At 50.8% G+C, this 19,602-nt stretch overlaps 1 protein-coding gene across 1 annotated transcript in view; it reads right to left on the minus strand.

The window, feature by feature from the left end:
- The window catches only part of CDH23 (cadherin related 23), a 202,604-nt gene that overhangs the window by 53,704 nt on the left and 129,298 nt on the right, over nt 1-19,602 (minus strand). The window contains exons 13-23 of the mRNA XM_086467128.1: nt 11,807-11,871; nt 11,004-11,241; nt 10,240-10,345; nt 9,715-9,842; nt 6,409-6,481; nt 6,010-6,126; nt 5,326-5,438; nt 3,205-3,312; nt 1,831-2,020; nt 783-928; nt 265-484 (exon numbers count right to left, since the gene is read on the minus strand). Of these exons, the coding sequence (XP_086323254.1) occupies nt 265-484; nt 783-928; nt 1,831-2,020; nt 3,205-3,312; nt 5,326-5,438; nt 6,010-6,126; nt 6,409-6,481; nt 9,715-9,842; nt 10,240-10,345; nt 11,004-11,241; nt 11,807-11,871 (1,504 nt within the window). The remainder of the gene's footprint in view (nt 1-264; nt 485-782; nt 929-1,830; nt 2,021-3,204; nt 3,313-5,325; nt 5,439-6,009; nt 6,127-6,408; nt 6,482-9,714; nt 9,843-10,239; nt 10,346-11,003; nt 11,242-11,806; nt 11,872-19,602) is intronic.

Below are 19,602 nucleotides of genomic sequence, written 5' to 3' on the forward strand. Positions count from 1 at the left end.
TAGAGTTACAGGACCAGAAATTTCTTTTTTCCAAACCCAGGCCTGAGGAGAACCCAGGGTCAGTTTATTTCCAGGTGATGCTTGTCCTCAGCACTAGGCTCCTATGAAGCCAGTAAATATAAATGCATGAAATTAAAGACTGACGATATAACAAGGGTCTCAGTGTGTCTCCCCCATTGTGAGGTGTCTTTGTCACCCATCTTTCTGGGACTGGAGGGTGCTTTGCAGCTGGGCAGAGGGTGGAAGGGGTCTCAGCTCACCCACCTTTGACAGTCAGGGTGCTGGTGGAGCTCTTGGAGGGCACGCCGGCATCGCTGGCCACCACCCGCAGGTAGTACTCAGCAATCTTCTCCCTGTCCAGCACAGCGGTGGAGGTGACAAGCCCACTGGTGCTGTTGATGAGGAAATCCATGCGGGGCATCCCCACTTGCATGCGGTATGTCACCTGCCCATTCGGACCCTCGTCCAGGTCAATGGCCACTACCTGGTGGGGAGAGTGGAGGGAAGGGGTGAGCATAGGGGAGCCTGATCATCTCCTGATGATGAAAATCACAATACCTAAACCCTGAACATTCCTTCAACCCCAGGAAACAAAGGGGCCTCGGAGCATCCTCCCTGCTGGGAGTGAGAACATGTGGTGGGATGCCGCAGCCCCTTCTGCATGCCCCCACTTGCATTGCTAGAGGATGGGGAGGAGGTATTGCTAGCCTGCTTTGCAGAAGTGATGGCAGCGACAGCAGCAACTCCCAGTGTGGGGCACGGCAGCAATGGGACAGGCTCACCTGGAAGACAGAGGAGCCCACGGGAAGGCCCTCAGCAATCTCAGCGGCAAAAGGCAGGTTTTGGAAAGTGGGGTCATTGTCATTCAGGTCCAGTAGGTTGACGAAAACTGTGGCACTGCTGGTAGCTCGCAGAGGTGGCCTCCCACCTGCGGAAGCCAGGAATGGAGTTAATGCCTTGAGCTGTTTCCACCCGTTTCCCCTAAAAAGGAGCCCTCACTCCCTATGCAGACAGCAGTGCAGGGGGGTGCCCCAGAAGGCACTGGCCTGTCTGTGTCACCCCTTGCGCTGCAGCCCATCGGACTAATGGCACAGGGACTTGGCAGGGAAAAACTCTCCCTGGCAGCAGGCATGCAAGGCAGACCGGTGGATACCTGTGCATGAAGCTGAGAAACAAGAGCAACACCAGTCTGGGCTTATCTCTGTCTTTCTGGTAGGATGGATGGGATAATGGCTTTAGCGCAGTGCAGGGGTGATGCAAAACCAGAAACGGGCAGAGATAAGGTCGTATGTGCCTCCTGGCTCTTGGAAACAGGCTGGATAACAGATAATTATCTTCGTAGCTCCATCTTTTCTCCTAAAAAAGTTTCCCTAAGACACTATTTCCAAAGAAAAATACATTTCACCACTTGATTAGCCGTTTTCCTTCCACCTGCTCAATTGAATTTCCTAGATACTGATGGAGCCAGACTGAGAAGAGAGGGAGTTTCTGCCTCCCAGGCTGATTGTCAGGGTTGCTGCAGAAATGACTGTGCTCGCATTTTGAAGGTTTCTGGTTTGTTTTAGCAGCGGGTTTTAACCTACTCTCATTTTTAACCTCAAAAACATCTCTGCATCTCATGATCAAAACAGCAAATGAAAAAAGAAACTTCCTCATAAAGGAAAAATCAGGCTGAGAAAAGTTTAACTTAACACATGAAAACCATCAGGCAGGGAAAGCGGAGGGTGAGGAGGGTGACACTTGCACAACCTGAGCCCTGGCGATTCCTATCTATGGCGAAGCAAGACAAACCACTGCGGCAAAGAGGAGAGGGATGGAAGCAGGGCTTACAGTCAGTGACTGACACCACAATCCTCCGCATAAGCTGGGCCTCCTGGGCGTTGGGGTTCTCGCGGTCCAGCAGCACGCCAGTGGTACGGATTTTGCCCGTGGTGCTGTTGAGGCTGTAGAACTTATTGGGGGGTCGGATGCTGTACACCACCGTGCCGTTCTCCCCCAGGTCTGGGTCGACAGCTACCACCTGCCACAGAGAAACAGCAAAAATTAAAGCAGAGCAATGGGAATTAACTCCCACAGTGTGTCTCCGTGTAGATTCACCAGTGTCTAATAATGAAGCTGAGCTTCCATGACGGGCTTCCCCATATCAGAGGCAGCAAGAAGATCTCCTTCCTCCACACAACTGTGTATTTTCATGATGCAGGGATTTTGTATGCTCAAGACGTCTACTGTGGTGTTAAATCTCACTGAAATTGGCCTGCAAGCCCAGGAGATAAAAGCACACAGCAATCAAATGGGCTTTTCTCCTTTTAAATAAAGCCAGCTAGAAAACAAACGCCCTTCAGAAAAATAAAATAAACAGGACAGAAGCATGCTAAGGAAGTTGTGCTGCTGCATCAGAAACACTGGAAATAATTCACTGGTGGAGTTCTCCTCCACGCCAGACATTCTGTGCTTTATTGTTCTCCCTGTGACATTTTTAATTATAAGGGACATTATATTAAAAAACCCCCAACTTCATTACACTCGTAACTTCCCTGGCCCCTGCTGCTTGTCCTGCAGCTGAATTTACATTGTAGCAGTGACACAATAATTATTTTCCCAGAAACTAATTGGGATGTCAAAGGCAAAATGACCTCAAGCAGGCGCCGAGCAGTGGGGCTGATGCTGCATGGAAGAGAAAAAAATGCCATGCTCTGGCTTAGGCTGCACTGCCAGACCTTTCTTCCCCTCCTGAACTCCTTTTCTTTTGCAGCCTTCCTCCTTATACAATTTTGTGGATTCTCTTCACTTTTCCCTCATTCATTTTCCGTTTCGTGCCCGTCATTTTTCTCCCAGCATGATGGAGTACAAGCCTCCCTCTCTCCTTCTCTTTTATTTCACCAGAGGGACTTGAAAGGTTGTAAATCAATGTCTTTCAGAGGGGTCCTTGAAGGAGGTCATAGGCAAGGCTAAGAAAAGGAGAATTTGGCCAAGACCCACACAGCTTAGGGAGAAAATCTATCCCAGCAGAGACGAGAAACACACGGGATGGGCAGCAGTGAGGAGGCTCAGGAGCAGCCTTTTAAATGGACTTCTGCAAGATGGTGCTTGACTGGAGGTGACATCGGTTGAGAGGTGACTCCCTGCTCCAGCCAAGTGGGTGACAACCTCACTGGGCAAAAGGAAAAGGCTTTTAGAACAATAGCCACCTTCCCTTGCACGTACCGTGGTGACGTCCGATTTGGGGGGTGTCATTTCCACCAGGTTGATGAAGTATGGTTCATCCTTCCACATGGGATAGTTGTCGTTGATGTCCAGCAGTGTGATGTTCACCTGTGAGAAAGCAAGCAAGTAACATTGCATCAGGTGGTATTGGTTCCTGGGGCAGGACGGCATGTCCCCCTGGGTGGACAGCAGCACCAGCTACCTGACACATGTTCACCTTCTGGAGGGAAAACCCACAGAAAAACAACCTCCTGCATCTTCACAGCCAAGGCTCCTTGGCATATCTGGAGGGGGGTGTTGCAAATAGGTCACGGTGGTGGTGGTGACGTCATAGCAGGAGCATGTCAGGAAAGGAAGGAAAAAACTGAGTGACTTGTAAAAAGCAAAAAAAAAAAAAAAAGAAATAAAGGAGAAATCAGGAGAGGGTACGGTAACAGGGATGGGAGGTGCAAAGATAAGAGAGCACAGGAGAGGATGGCGCCCTGAAGTGTTACCTATCTTCATCTTCAGCACAAGAAACAGCATCTAAGTGTCAGTAGCGAGCCTGTGGGATACACTCTGTTATCTGTGAGTCTCTCACCTCCCCAGGATCACCTGTTTCAATCCAGCCTGTGAGTCTACAAAGGTGCCTGAGGGAAGAGCCGCAGTTCAAGAGAAGGGGAGCAGAGGGGCAGGAGGAATGCCCTGGTGCCTGCCACCCCCACCCCAGGGTGTCTCAGTGGAGCTTCTTCTGGGATCTTCTCTGCTGCCAAGTAATTAGGTGCTGCTGCCCCTCCGAGGATAAGCTGCTGGTGCCACCCCGTGGTAGAAGAGATGAATCTGGACACCACTGTCTCCAAGGATGTGCTCAGGGCACAAGCGAAGGCACTGCGGTGGTCCATGGGGAAGGTTGCTGACCCACTGCTACCCCAAGCACCCCAGGCACTTGTCCATCACGTGGGGACCTTGAAAAGCCCCTGAATGGACCCTAATTCCCAGAATAAAAATGATTATAGGGAACAGCTTTGAGTTCCAGGTGCGTATCCTTGTTAATGACAGTAGACAACCTTAATCAGCTACCCACTTCTAACCAAGTTTTAATATTGTTTAACTTTTTAGGAACTATGATGCATTATTTTTTTTTCCTAATTGCAATCTGTCTTGCAAAACCCTTGTTTTGCCTTTCAATAAAGCTGTTAGTAGAACATCATCTTATCTGGAGCCCCAAAGGGGAACGCAGCATCCAACAGGCCATGCTGTTTCCCGGCCAAGGCATCATGTGCCTCTGTGAGGCTTCAAAGGAAGGTTCTATTCTGCTGCCTCAATCATACACCTCCTGATGGCCCTCAGCAGTAGTGACAATTATTTTAGGGATCTCCTCAGCACAACCACACTATTTCTCTGCATTGCTCTCTGTTGTGTGGGGCATCTCACCTGCAACCCAGCCAAGCATCCGAGGAGCAAGAGCACCCAAATGTTATGAAATGTTCAAACCAATATGGTGCCATGAGCAGTGAGAGATGGATCCTTGGCTTTTGACCTCCCGATATTTCCAAAGACTTTTACAAACACTTTGCAAACAGTGGGGTCTCCCCGATGTCTGTGAAGGGCAAGGCAAAGCAGTAGGCTTCAAACCACAGTACAATGACCTGCACCAGAATCTTCTGAGGAGCCCAGGCATTACAAAACAGTTGGAAACCCTTGATCCAGGCAGTATGTGAATAGTAATCATCAGGAACAACTAAGTGCACCTGCAGGCTCTCCAGCTATGCATTTCCTCAAGAGGCATGAACAAAGGGAGCCATGCTGCGGGTGGAATGTACCCGTTACCACCTTTGCACCGAGAGGTGGACACATAAATATTTGGAAGGTCAAGTGGCTCCTGGGTGAATGGTTTGCTGGGAAAGCGAGCCTGATTTCAATGTCTACACAGCCGAGACAGTCATTCTGCAAGGGCTGTTGAGCAGCAGCTGGGGCAGCTCAGAGGGCAGACACCATCATATGCTTTTTACCCATTCACAAAGCTAAAATTAAATGCTAGCATGGGAAACTGAAGCACCAGTGCCTGGGCAGCCCTTCCTGATGCCAGCCCCAGGCGGGCACTGGTGGCTTGAGAAGGGAATTGCTCCTTCACACACTCACCATAGCAATGCCTGTCTTTTGGTGGTGGCCCACGCCTCCATCCACCGCCCGGACAATGAGGATGTATTCAGACTTGGCCTCCCGGTCCAGCAAAGACGTTGTCGTGATTTCTCCTGTAGCCACAGGAGATGAGAGGGATTAGAGATGTTGTATGGTGAAGAAGGGCACTAGTGAAAAAAAAAGACACTCAAAACCAGAGACAGGATCCTTCACAAATGGGCCCTTTCTTCTGATTCAGTTTCAAATAGGTGGACCCTGGAAGGGTCAGCAAATGCCTGCCAACTGTGCTCAGTCTTCTCATGGGAACATGTGTAATGACTGCCTGCGATCCCTTATGCTCCTTTCCACCCATAATGAACCGAAAAAGATGTCAAGCAAGGGAAGGCAGCCAGCAGCTCCTTAGCTAATATAAGCCCTTGCAGCCTTTTCTCAGGCGTCAGTCCCATCAGGAGCTGAGCTTCCACCGATGTCTCTGCCAAAGCTCTCACAGTGACCGAGCAAGTGCTGGTGGCTGAAATCTGGTGAATCTCTTAAATCATGTTTTTCTGAAGCAGGCTACTTGGGGGAGAATAGGGAAGGGTGGGAGAAGGATTGGGGGTGAAAGAGGAAAGATGATTGGGAAGAAACCCAGGGGAAATTTAGGAGAGGGAAATGAAAACAGGGTGAATGTGTGCAAAGGCTCACCTGAGCGAGCATTGATCCGAAAGTGCGAGGAGCCCTCCAGGGAGTAAATGATTGACTCCTGCCCATACTCCCTGGACCGGTCCATGTCCGTGGCATTGAGAAACAGCACTGTGGCTCCTTGGGGGAGGAAGAAACAAGGGCTGGGACAAGGCATTAATAGCTCACAGTGGCACTCCCCAGCTGCCCTGTCCTCCCAAATCGCTTCTGCAGGTCACCCAGCTGAGGGGTCCCCTTGCCTGCATGCACAGTGGGGCCAAACCCCCAGACCCCATGGCTATGAAACTCTGCCAGGTCTCTGCCTTTTATCTCCCAAAAAAGCCATCAACCACCCTGTGATGGCTGTAAGACCCCTAGGGCCCTTCTGATAGCCTGGAGAAGGAGCAGAGCTAAGCTCCATACCTGCCATGATGTCCTCCATTACGGTTATGACATAAGAGGGCTTGCTGAATGTGGGGGGGTTGTCATTTTCATCCTGAAGCAAAAAGAAGGTCAAGAGGCTGGTTGGGAAAAAGACAAAATGGTAAAGTAGCTGCAAAAGTCTGGTACGGGGATGCTCCTGGCCAACTGCATCTCAAGACATGATCAACTCAAGGCATCAGTGTGTGGAAGATGACCTTAGGGATAAGACACCGGAGGTCTGAGTAGATGGTTTCGCAGAAGCAGCTATGGTTAAGGTACGTCGATTGTCAGTGACTTTGCTAAGCCATACAATACCGACTATCTTGTTATCCAGCATCATTGGCAATATGCAACAGGTTTGCAGCCAAGCATCCTCTGAGCTGCTTCTCCCTCCACTGCAAGCCCTGGGAAGACTCAAACATGGCATGAAGCACAGAAGCATCATGCGCAGACCCGCTCCTCCCTCTTGGAGCAGCACATGAGTTGTTTAGTGCTCTCAGTCACCCCAGCCATGAGGCCACCACACAGACTGGACCGGCCAGGGGACCTGCTGAGCTTTTGCTGCCTTTAAGTGGAGGAACGTTGTGGGGGTTTGCAGAGAGAGAAGCTACAGCATTTTCAGGGGGTGAGCTGGTTTGCATACCAATGTGCTCCCTCCAAGCCTGTCTCTGCCAGTGACTACAGTCGGCCTGGTGAAACCAGGCAGGAGCAACTGTTCGAAACATCCTTCAAAACAGATTTCGGACCAGTCTAAAGCTCCCCCAGGGGGGCTTTAAATGCTGTTTAAACAATGTTAAGAATTTTTCTTAAATGAACCAAACCCAACCTCCTACAGGGGGAAGGATGGAGCTGCCAGGACAATAAACACCACCGTTATGGACTTTGCCATTTCCCTGGGGCTGTTCTGGAGACGTTTTCTACCTGGAGACTGCTGATGGATCTGAAGGCTCACTGCTCTTGCAGCCACTGAACTTGATATTTGAGGCAATTTCACGTGCCAATGATGCCCATCATACTGCAATTAAATTACCATCCTCTGCTCTTGTTGCTGGAAGCAGGTGGTCTTTAATCAGTCTTTGCATCAGTCAGCTTTCACCGCGCCTCCTCTGAGGATAATGAGGAAATTGCCGCCTGCCCCCCCAAAGGGTGCCATCCCTCCTCCTCCTCACAGAGGTGGGTCAGGGTCAGGGTCATTGCCCCAGGGCAAACCCAGGGTGTCTGGGCAGGTTAAAGGCAAAGGAAATGGAGAGACTGAGTGTGCATGCAGATGCCACCGACAGTCGGATCCCGGTTGAGCTGTGCCACTGTCCAGGCTTGGTGGACACAAGCCAGAGCAGATGCCATGCTGTTTCGTTAGCGATCCTGAGTTCATCACGCCATGCTCAGCGCTGCCATGGCCTGGCAAGCTGGCTCCCAGGGAAGCAGGGCCTCACTCTTCACTGTCTCTCCATCTGGCTGGAGCTGGCATGCACCTGCCTGCAGCGCGACACGTTGCTCTTCTACTTGAGAAGGACATTTCCCACTTCAGCGACAGGAACATCAAAGCTCCCCACTGCAAAATTTCCCACGTGCCTCCTGCGGCAACCACAGTGATACATGCTTCCTCTGCTCCCACGGGAGAGGACATCCAGCTAACCAGCTAAAAACATCTTTCCATGTTCCCCTGACCCTCAGCCTTCCTTTCTACACTCTCACCCTCAGACAACCATCATACCATCTTCAGGGATGCTGAGAAGCACAGATGCTCACACTAAGCACACAACCCCCTTTCCTCCAGACGTATGCATGTTGTAAGTTGCTGGCTGATCAGGGCGTCAGCGGCAGGGAGTGAGGCAGAAACATATTAGCGCTGATATTTCCCCGGATCCTGGCATGGCGCATGCTATTAGTTCTGATTCGGCGGCTCCCTCTACAAAAGCGTATTGTCCCCTAATGGGAAATCTACAAGGCGAGTTTGACTTCTTTATTAAAAACCAACAACCAAATGATGAAAAAAAATTACCTCCTTCCACACTGGCTCTTGTTCCTCAAGTGCCGCCGTGAAATGCTTTCTCCTCATTTTCTTCCTATTTTCTGCCTTTTTTCCTCCCTCTTTTTCCAGTTGAGAGAAAAGCCCTTTGGTTGAGACTGAGAAAAGTGACATCTACTTAGAACCCACCAGTGTACAGACTCAACCCGGAGGAGATGACCCACTGAAGTGTGGTCTTTAGAAAGAGGTGTATATGCCGTCTAAAGCACAGCATGGGAAGGATGTATTTAGCCACCACTGATCCCCCCGGCACTGCCTTATTCCCCCTCTCCCAAGGACGGTGAGGAAGCTGGAAGAGACCCATGCTCATGGGACGTCATTCCCATCCTACAGTACCGCAGCTTCATCTTCTTCGCCTTCCCAGACTGACGCTGCTGTCAGCCCGGCTTAGATCCCATCACTGCAAGACTGACGGGTTATCAGGCAAGCTGTCTCCATCACTGATGCCTCCCTCCAGGCGTCCTTGAACCACAGTGTGCCTCAAAGTGACAATCCAATCTAATCTTCCCAAGGAACGCTGTTGTACTTTACCCCTCCCAGCAGCAATGTCTCCTTGAGGGGGTTTACACCTATGCCGGCATGTGAGATGCACGATGAAGCCCACAGCCCAGCCGGGACAACCAGCACTGGGGAGATAAGCAAGCAACTGCCCATGGTTGTTTCAGGGACTGACAGTTTATGACACTATAAGTGCTAACGTGCAGCCAAAGCTTTCTCCTCTGCATCTGAGCTGAAGCCAGCACCTCTGGCTACAGGCATTTAGAGCATCCCAGCCAGGGATAAGCTGCGAGCTGAGAGAAGCACTCACTGGGTGCTCAATGAACATCCCCTGTCAAAAACAAGGGTAGAAGGTAGATCTTCACCCTGTCCCCAGCCCTGCTCCTTGCCCCATGGTTAGCTGGGGCTCCTACCATGTTAATTCCAGCGGCTTCCCCACGCATTATGCATGGCTGAGGACAGGGAGGAGATGCATGGGGTCAGGACAGCCTGCCTGTGCTTGTCTGTGGTGGTACCCCCTCAGAGACACTCTTACTCACCCTCTGTCACTCAGACCGTACCAAATGCCAGGGACAGTGTTTCTTCAACCAATATGTATGATGCATATGTATGCAAGACATATATGGCACATATATACATATATGAGACAGATGTAATTGCAATCCACACGTATAAATCCACGGTGTGGGATAGTCTTGCTGGGTTATTGATGAATTAATGGCACTGCTATGGAGCAACTGCAAGGAAATCATGACAGGATCACCAGGCGCCATACTTACAAACACCTCGATGGTGATGGGAGCAGTGCTGTTGAGTGGTGGGTTGCCGGCATCCTTGGCCATCACAGTCAGGTAAATAACCCCATTGGCCACCTGCTCGTAGTCGAGGGGGTGGTTCACGCTGATCACTAAAAGGATGCAAAGCGAGGTGCTCAGGGGGGGCATTCGTGCACCAAGCAGGACGGCAGGCAGGCTCAGGGGTGGACCATCTGCACTGCCTCCCCAGGGCCAACAGTGCCTGCTCGAGGTGGCAAAACCCCAAAAACACGAGCGCTGGGCATTACTGAGCTCTTGCACTGGCATACCCCGGAGTGAGCCATACACCCATGGAAACACAGCTCTGCAGTGTCTTGGCTCAAGCCCTGCTGCAAAGGACCACGCTGCAGATGAGGTTAAGACAAGCAGAGCAGCTGCTGGAGCAGCTTCTTAAAGCTTGCTGACACAACTGCTTGCAGGGATGTGAGTGCAGCTCGAGCTGCTGCTGCTGCTGATCAGGGACACCATGGTCCCGGGACCAGCGCTTACCTCCGTACCCTTCTGAAACCGTGATGTCAAAATAGTCATGGAAGGCAGAAGCCTGCATGATGCTGTACGTGATCTGGTTGTTTGGAGGGGAGTCCTCATCAGATGCCTAGGGCAGGAGCAGAGGAATTAAGTGAGTACTGGAGCTGTGCTGGTAACGTGCAACAGCAGAGACCCAAGGGGATGGAAGATGCAGGCTGGGCCCAAGGAGAGTGGAAAAACAATGGAGGAAGATGCACTGATCAGGGGCCCCAACTGTTTGTAAAACTGGCCTCTCCTCCCATGCTGCCTCCCAGGAAGGACTCACCGCATCCCTCTCTCCTGCCTCCCTGTAGCACTCATCCAGCCTGGCCCCATGGAGAGAAAGTCATGCTTTTGCATCATGACAAAGTTTATTCTCTCTGAAGAAGCAAACAATCTTCCCTACCTGCCTTCCCTCCACAGGAGAGGCTTACAGCTACAACAACAACAGAGCACCTTCACCTCGGTGCCTGCTGACTTTACTGAGCAGAGCAAGGTGATATGGAGGCAGCGCCTGTGCCCCGGGAGAAGCCTCAGATCTTGGGGATGCTGTACAAACACACGACTTACAGGAGAGGAGGAAGAGGAGGGAGGCAGCCCATGCCTGCAGCACTGCACACAGTTGCACTTTGCAGTAAAGCACAAAGCATTGTTTATGAGGAAAGCAGGAGGTGTGGACAGAGACCTAACCTGCTCCCATCTCCCCACCACACATCCTGAGTGGAGGAGCCACTCCAGTCTCTCACCCGGAGCCGGACCACCTGGGTGACAGAGGGCTCGTTCTCCCGCAGGGCCCCCAGGTATGCCTCCTTCTGGAAGGTGGGGACATTGTCATTGACATCGAGGACATTGATCCTGACGCGCCCTGTTGTCTCCTCCCCACCGCCGTCCTGGGCAATGACAGTCAGGGTGTAGCGCTGTGTGGTCTCGAAGTCCAGCCGAGCTGTCAGGAGGATTACGCCCGTGTCCTTGTCCAGAGAGAAACTGAGGGGACAGGAAAGCAGTGGGAAAGCCCCTGTGACGACATGCTGGAGATGGAGAGGTGGGGTGGCAGCAGCCTGACAGCTAGCACTGTAGTTGGTGAAGTTCATGGTTTTCTTCTGAGAGATATTAGGTCACAGAGCATCTTCAAGAGCCTGGTGCAGGTGGTGGGGTAGAAACCCTCAGTGCCGTTCTACAGGCAGAGAAAATGGGCTCAGAGGCCCCCAGATCCCTTCTGCTGGGCAACCTACATGCCTCTCCCAACTGCCCACCATGAGCTGGTCGCACGCGATGCTCCAGTGCCAACAACTCGCTGGCAAATGCATTTATCGATCCCAAGCAATGCTGGTGCCTGTAGGTCCCAATTTAGCAAAGCGATTAAATGTGCTGAGCATCAGGCATGTGCTGAAGTTAACTCACCCCTTTGGGAGACAGCATAGTGGGGTTTCCACAGGCTGCCTTGCAGGTAGGACATAACAAATGCCCTTAATTGCCATGTGATTTCTTAGCGAGGTTAGAAGAGGATTTTAAAGAATCAAAGCCATGCCAGTGGTTCAGTCACACTTACCGGTCAGGGTCATCACTGAAAAAATAACTGACTTTCCCATACGTGCCCACGTCATTGTCAGTTGCCTGGAAAAAAAAAAGCTAATTAATAAATGAAGCTATTTATAGGAACATTGCATTACACACACTGGTGAATCCATTACACCCTCATTACCTCCTTACCCAGGTGCCAGGGGGCTAGCACCAGCTTGTATGCTGCCGTTTATCACCAGAGATGTGGGGCTGGGGCTGCCTGTGCTCACCTGGGTTATCCTGTACATCCCTGACTCACAGCCTACTCTAGATAACAGCTCTCCATCAACATATCACAGCATCACTCCCAAAACCTTTGGCAGTGAGAAATTTTATGCCTACTTACTTTGCTTGACACAATAACCTAATCTGGGAAGCGCACGTGAAATAAAGGTCTCCACGGACAATTCTTGTGGGCCACCCATGCTGGCCTGGTGAAACCCAAGAGCTGGGACCTCACATCCACAGCTCTTACCATTCCCTGTGCATTCAGGGCTGGCAGCATGCCTGGACCTGTGGGGAGAGAAATAAAAACCCACCCTGCTTCAAAACTCACCCCCAGGCTAAAATATGGACCAGGAAAAGCAAGCAAATGGATTTAAACCTTGCTTTCCATGCACAGCTCCTGCCAGACAGCCCTTCTGGGGGTGCAATCTCCTGCAGCCCCACTGATGGACCGATGCCTCTCAGGATGTTGTGGCATGGGCATGCAGTGCCGGTTCTCAGCCAAGTGCTGCCAGCAGCAGGACTGGCTGCATATCCATGGCTGCCAGCTGCTGAAGCTGGAGCAGGCTGGTCACGGCTAAGCAACCAGCACCTTCTGGGAAAGGTGTGTGAAACTCAGTGTGTCAGCTCTGGATGAGCAAGGCAAGATTTATGTATGTTATACAGTCTTTTCTCTAATGAATATATAAAATATGCATGAGCAGCGGCAGGAAAAAGGAGCAGAAAGTTTTATTTTTAGGTGAGGAAAGTGGAATACAATCCCAAAAATATCCTTTTTCTCCCCCAATACATTTTCTAAATTGAGTCCTGTCTGGACTGCTTAGACACCAACAGGTCTGTGAAAAACCAGGGTCAAAGACACATTTTATGTCCAGATACCAGCAAAAAACCTGTATTTTAAGAGTGGCATGGAACACAACCCATTCCTAAACCTTCCTGATTTATCGATGGCCTTGATTATCTTTGACAGCAGAGTAGGAGCTTGAGCATTTCAAATCACTTTACCCCTGTGTCGCTCACCTGCCATATCATGGGGTAGCAGAGGGGCAAAGGCATGAAAACTAGCATGAATTAATTCATTTTATTCCCCAAAAATGCTTCCCCAGCTCAGGTGGTGCGTTTCTGCTGCATTATGCCAGCTGAACGATATGCCAGTGGAGCCAAACTTTCAGACTTACTGATTTTCCCGATTTTCCTCTCCACTGCTAAGATGCTTCTTATATGTGTTGCAGTTGCATTCAGTAAAAGGGAATAAACCTGCCAAAATCTGCCCAGAGAGACACCCATCGAGCAAGCGACACCTGCTCCTGGAGGGCCAAGCCCCCTCTGAGGTGCATCTTGCTTCTTCTAGCATGGAGGACACCTATGAAGATGTTCCACCCCAGCCAGAGCCTGGCTGCTTTTCCAAATGGAAACACCTGGGAAGGAGGGCCCTGGGTCCTCTGTCCCCAAAATCCCTGAGTGTTTCGAGCATCCTCATCATCGCCTGGTATGAGCCAGCCCTTGACCTCCCAGACAGGATTTTTCCCAGCTGTTACTTCTGTGCCTACTTCTGTGAACGCCTAGGTCCCATTAATCCCTAAGTGGCTGGTGTGAGAGCAGAGCCCAGAAAGGCACTTTCCAGGCACCTGGATTGGCTGGTGATGAGGTAATGATTTACAGGGGGCCTGACAGTGCCACAAAGCACAGGCAAAACTAATTCCCTTCATTTGGCCCCGTACAATTGCACTCGTAAGTGCTTATTGCGGTGACAGACAACACTGAGAAAGTGTAATTTTCGTCTGCTGAGGAAAAAAATATAGGGAAGAAGGAAGGTTAAGAGGTTAGCAGAGAGCCACTTGGTGTGGGAGGTGGCAGGGCCCTGGGGAGCCGAGCCAGGAGGGCAGACTGCACCCTGAGCTGCGGTGGTGCTGGTCCAGCCAAAACTGCCAGCAAGGCAAAGTGACCTGCTCAGGAGGAGCCAGGAGGCTGGGCAGCCTGACTCTGCCCTGTATACCACCTCACCAGCCTTCTAATTACTTACCCTGATTTACACCATGGGAGGTGGAAGGTGATGCCTGCTTGATGGCTTTCCTAGCAACTGAACATCATGCACATAGCGCAGGGCAATGGAGCAGGTTACTTGAGCATGACAGGCAATATGCAAAAAGCAAAAGGATGCACGCTCAGCATATTTAATTTTGGATCTATGCTCATTTCTGCATTCCCAAACTTTTTCCCTCTAAGGGTAAAAGAAGATGCTCAGATGCTTGAACCTCTGGAGAGGCGACATGCACCCCCTTTGCAAAGCGATCCTGAGGTCTCCCAGGGAACACATGCAACCCGTGTGCAGAATACCCCAAATCCCACCGAGCCAATGGCTTTGTGGGGCTTTTCACAATTCCTGGGTACCAGCTGTTTTCCCATGGCTTGGCCCCCTCACCAACTGGTCGTTTCTCCCCCCCCGCTGCCCAGCATGCATGCATCCATCCCCACAGCCGGGGGAGGAAAGGCATCTGGCTGGAAGTTTCCCGGGGTTCCACCTGGAGAAGCAATCAAATGGCTTTTACGGCTGCTCCTCTCCTGCCCAGAATATTAAAGTAGGATTTGCCCACTGGAGCCTGCAAAAGGGCAAGATGAAAACACAGGTCCACATCTGTACTTTTATGAGCTGTCACCGGCACAGCCCATTTCTTAAAAAAACCACATTTGCACAGCTAAACTCCAGGAGAGCGGCAGGAAGAGGAAGGCTGGATAACACAAGGATTAATTTACTGAGCTGCAGCACAGTGTGGGTACCCAGTGCATGAATCACAGGCACATAAAAATACCCACAGCACAGCCCTCCATCCCCTAAGCACAAATATTTCGGATGTCCCCCTTTTGTCCCACCAAGGGCCATCACATCCATCCTTCCCCACCAGCTTGCGGGCTGGCAGAGACGGAGACGAAAGCGAGGAGCCAGCAAGCGGTTCTGCTCTCGTGGGCAAACCTGCAGGAAAGGGCATGTCGTCCAATTTGTTCAGGAAACAATAGCAATGTTTGACATGTCATCAGGATTGATGGAGCAGAAATTTACATGGGAGAATTCAGTTTTAAACAGCTCCACGGAGCTTCGCTGGTAATGGTTTCGACATTCATCATCCATTGAGCCCCACTCAATGACTTCTTAAACTGCCTGAGATTAACTCTACTCATAGCAGCTTCAGGGAGCATGGCAGAGGAGTGAGGAAAAGCTTAAAGAGCCAAGACGACCCTTTCAGGACAGCACAGATCTCCCACGGAGCCCCTGGGATGGCAGTCCTTCCCCCAAACCTGCCAGGTAGGGATGAGCAGATAGAGGTTGGTTGTAGGGGTGAGCAAAGCCTGTTGGAAGGATGACTTGTCGCTGTCTGGATGAGACGGGTTGCCATGTTCTGCCTGCCTGAAGATGGCTCCGCCAGCACCAAGGGAGCCAAATCCTTCCCACCTTTGCCTCTGTGCAGGGCTGGAGAGGTCCTAGCTCAGTTTGCTCTCATTCACCCTTTTTGTTTTCCCTCCCCTACCTTGCATGCAGAAACCAGGAAATAAAAATTGATGGGGAGCAAATTGCTTTGGCCAGAAACTTAAAAGAGTCATAGCAGGAAAGCAATTACCGAACATCAAAAAGCTGTCAGGGTACCAGAGTGACCAGCCATGAGTCTTGTCCTGCCACTGCCTGCCTGCCTGCCTGCTTCCCTGGCCCTGCTGGGTGGGCAGCGGGGAGGCTAAGATAGCGAGATGCCTGGGGCTTGGGCCACGGGAGAAAGCCAATGGAAGGAAGATTCCCATCTGCTTCCTACTTTTTTCTGGTTTTCTAGGAAAATGAGGCAGATGTGGTCACTCCTTGGGGCAGACTGGGCAACCACAGGCTGCTCAGACCATGGTACAAGCAACACAGGGTGAGGAGCCATGCCCTGTCATCAGACCGATTTTCTAAGCCACCTAAACCCGCATGTGTTAAACAGCAAGCATCCCCTCTTAAATGCAACCCACTGCGATCTTCAGGTCCCAGGGGAATAACAGCTAACCTCCAATATCCACCTGGACTGGGATTTGATTTGTGATTTGGGGGAGAGAAACGTGAAGGGCCAAGAGCTTCCATGAGAAGCAATCACCAGCCTGCAAAACTGGATCAAGAAAACCAATGGAAAACCTACTTAAAGTAGTTACGCCCTTCCTAAACAGAAAACAGCTCTTTCGCTAGCATCGCCTTCCCAACCATGTTCTTTCCCAGGTCTTTAAAGAGCGGCTGCCTGGTGGGAGGTGGCAATCAGGTGGGAGTGGAGCCGGTGGCTGGCTGGCATCGCTGCGCTGGAGGCCCAGCAGTGTGATTAGCCGGGAAGGAGGGAGGTGGGAGTGGGGAACAGAAGTGATGCTGGGGTAACCGCCGCTGCTGCTGCCTTCCCCAGCAGCTCCAGACCACGCACCAAGCCGGGAGCTGAATCACTGCTAATGACCCCAGAGGGCTGCGCTGAACCTTGCTGAGGGGGGGGGAATAGCTAATCAACCCCCCTGGGAATTGCAGAGCTTTTGCCCACCTCTTCTGCCAGCCACCGGTGAAAAAAAACAGCCTCTTTGATTGTGTTTTATAATAGCAGGCCCTGCAACATCAGCTCCTTGCAAGTGAGGTTAACACTTGCTTGGGCAGCTTTGATTTAGCAGGGAGTAATTTACTGTAGCCAGGCTGTTGCAATGGCTGGAGACTGAGGTTTAAAACGCAAGTCAACAGAAGACAGCCCTTGAGCGAGAGAAACAGGCGTCTTGAGCGTGGGTTTCCACTGCGCAGGGTGACACCAAGACCACTTAGGTGCACACCTCGGTGGGTTTTACTGGAGCTCTGTGCTGGAGCTGGGCACAAGTCCTCCACTAATGAACTGTATTGATTTCATATTCTCCTGTTGTCCACCGAAATGGCAAGCGGCACATCTGATAGATTAAATAACCACACAATTGCCTAGCTTGACATCTCAATCACTTTGCTATTGGGTCTCTAATGAATTTTACAGCCCAGCAAAATGGAAGAAATTAAGGTCAAAGTCCGATGGAGGAAATATAAGTCCCCAATGATCTCTGAAGTATTTGTAAGAGCTCCTGGAAGACAGTCACGCCTCCTGCCATCTGCAATTCCATTTCATCCAGGTGACAAGGATCATCTGGGCCACAGCAGGGAGAGGGGCAACAAAAGCAAAGGAAGAGGCAAGAGGGAGAGGGTCGACAAAAGCAAAGGAGGAGGTAAGAGCCGAACCGGTCTTTGCCTGGAGATGGACATGAACATGTTGAATCCCGGCCTGGAGAAAGGGAACAGCAAAGCCCAACCTTTGCCCAGCAGGAATGAAGATAATTCACCCTGAAACTGGATGCAGCCGAGGGTTGCTCAGAGTGTGAAGCAAACCCAGCCAGAAAACAGGCTTTTTAGTTTGTTAGAAAGGATAGCAATCCCAAAACAACCTTGGCAGCCAGAGGCATTCCCAGATAGAGAAACGGGGTTGCTCCTTGTTCAGCCCAAGGAAAACTGTGGTCCAGAAGCCACAGGCTGAGCTCTAGGAAGACAAGATCCTCACTCCCCAGGAGCTGGAAACTACACCCAACTCTCAGTCAGACAGCAACCAGCCATTTCTCAAGGGTGTTTTAGGGGATGGAGAGCCTTAGTTTTACTCGTGTGAACAGATATACCAAAAGAGGTCTGGTTACAAGACACAGCAGCCACCTATAGGAAGATCAAGCAGAGCCTATGGCCTGAGGCAGAAGTGGCCTCTAGATGGTGTGATGGATCTCAGAGGGTTGATTTACACATCTCATGGCTCCCAAATGCCCAGTTTAGGTAAATTAGCCTCCCCTTCACAGTCCAACAGCAGCTTGTCAGCAGGATGATGGGCTGCACAACATCATCTGCCGATACAGTGACACTGCCTCTGTCACAGCATTGCTTCAGCTAACAGTGCCCACTGGGTGCTGATTTGCATGGGAGCTCTTTCCTCAACGAAATAGAGGCCCGGCTGCTTTGGGAGATATGTGGGTGCTAGGAGCACCGGGGAAGCCAGATTGGAAAACAGATTAAAACCCCAGGAGCAGTGGCTCTGTTGGAGCTTTGTGGATGGGAAAGCACAGAGTTGCCCTTGCTCAGAGGTGCGAAGTCTGGGAGAAGACGCATTGAGGTGAAGACAGCGATTGCCCTAAAGGGACTGCTGAGAAGGACGTGTGAAGCCAGAGTGTTCACACGGCAGCAAGCATCACCTTGGGAAAAATTCTCCCTTCCTTTCCCAGTCACCTCTGAAATCACCAGCCAAAGGCAACAAGCAAGGGAAAACCAAAACCACCCAAACTCATCTCCTACTGGGAAAACTAGGAAGGGGGGGGGGGGGGGGGAATCCTGCTGCCCGACTTGTGCTTTGCAGGATGCAATTTGGACAGGAGAAAATCTGCATTTGCTCCATGTTTTTCTTTCCCATCTCACAGGCTGGATTGGCTTTTTTTGGGCAGTGGGGGGAGGCTGTGATTTTGTTTTGTTTTTCCCACCTCTGTGCTTCAGCTGTGCATTTATCCTGACAGCTCCATCAGGACAGGGAGCGGCTGCAAAAACTGCAATAAGTGTCTCTCTCCTCAGCGCTCATGCTGTCATGATTCCTATTCCACCCCATTTCCGTCTTACGAATTGATATTTAGATTAAAGAGATAAACACAGCCAAAGAGCACTGGGCCCTGACAGAAAGACGAGGACTTCAGATCCGTCAGTCATGCTGGTACCCGGTAACTCCTTCCTCCCCTTCCTTTTACTTACAGAGCTGGATTGATAAGAATATTTAATAGGAGCAAGAAGTGCAAGTATATATATATTTTTTTTTAAAAAAAGAGAAGCACGAAGGAAGAAGACAAGCCATTCAGGTTTAACTACCCAGGCAATTTGGAATTGTCTGCTTTGATTATTTAACTATTTACTGTTTCATGTATTTGCAGTTTTCCTCTCATCTTGCAGATAAAGGATTCAATTTTCTTTTAAGTGGTGGGGAAATTGGAAGAGATTGTTCTGTTTAAGCACAGCTGGAGTCGGAGCACTAAGGGGGATTGAGAACAACAAGATCAATTAAGATGCTAACAGGGAGGGAGAGATGTGTGGGCCAGGAGAGGGGAGAAGGGCTAGAAGAAGGATGAAGTCCAGGCTTGGAGGGCATCAGAAATGTCCAACTGTGAGTCCACGCTCCATCTCCAGCCTCCATGAGTTGCTGCTGAGCCATCCTTTCAGATTCCTGCCAGTGTCCTGTGAACTACCTCCTGTTTTCCTAAACATCCTCTCCCCATGCCTGAGCCCATCCTCTGCAACACCCAGCTTGCCCTGGATGTTTGGCTGGCAGTCCCCCATTACCACCTCCCTAGCATTCACCTTTGCCAGCAAGGGCTTTCTGATACATTTTCCATTAACTTCAAGCAGAAAGAAAGGATGGAGGCTGACCTGGGAGTCCTCTTCTCTCAGTGTTCGACCATCCTGCACTCCCCAAAGCCATGTGGGAAGGCAGAGGAGGTGCAAGCTACTCCTAATGCATGTCTGGTAGGTGACTCCCTGCA

The sequence above is a fragment of the Leptosomus discolor genome, chromosome 6 (genome assembly GCF_034619465.1).
Source record: "Leptosomus discolor isolate bLepDis1 chromosome 6, bLepDis1.hap2, whole genome shotgun sequence".
Classification (NCBI taxonomy): Eukaryota; Metazoa; Chordata; class Aves; order Leptosomiformes; family Leptosomidae; genus Leptosomus; species Leptosomus discolor.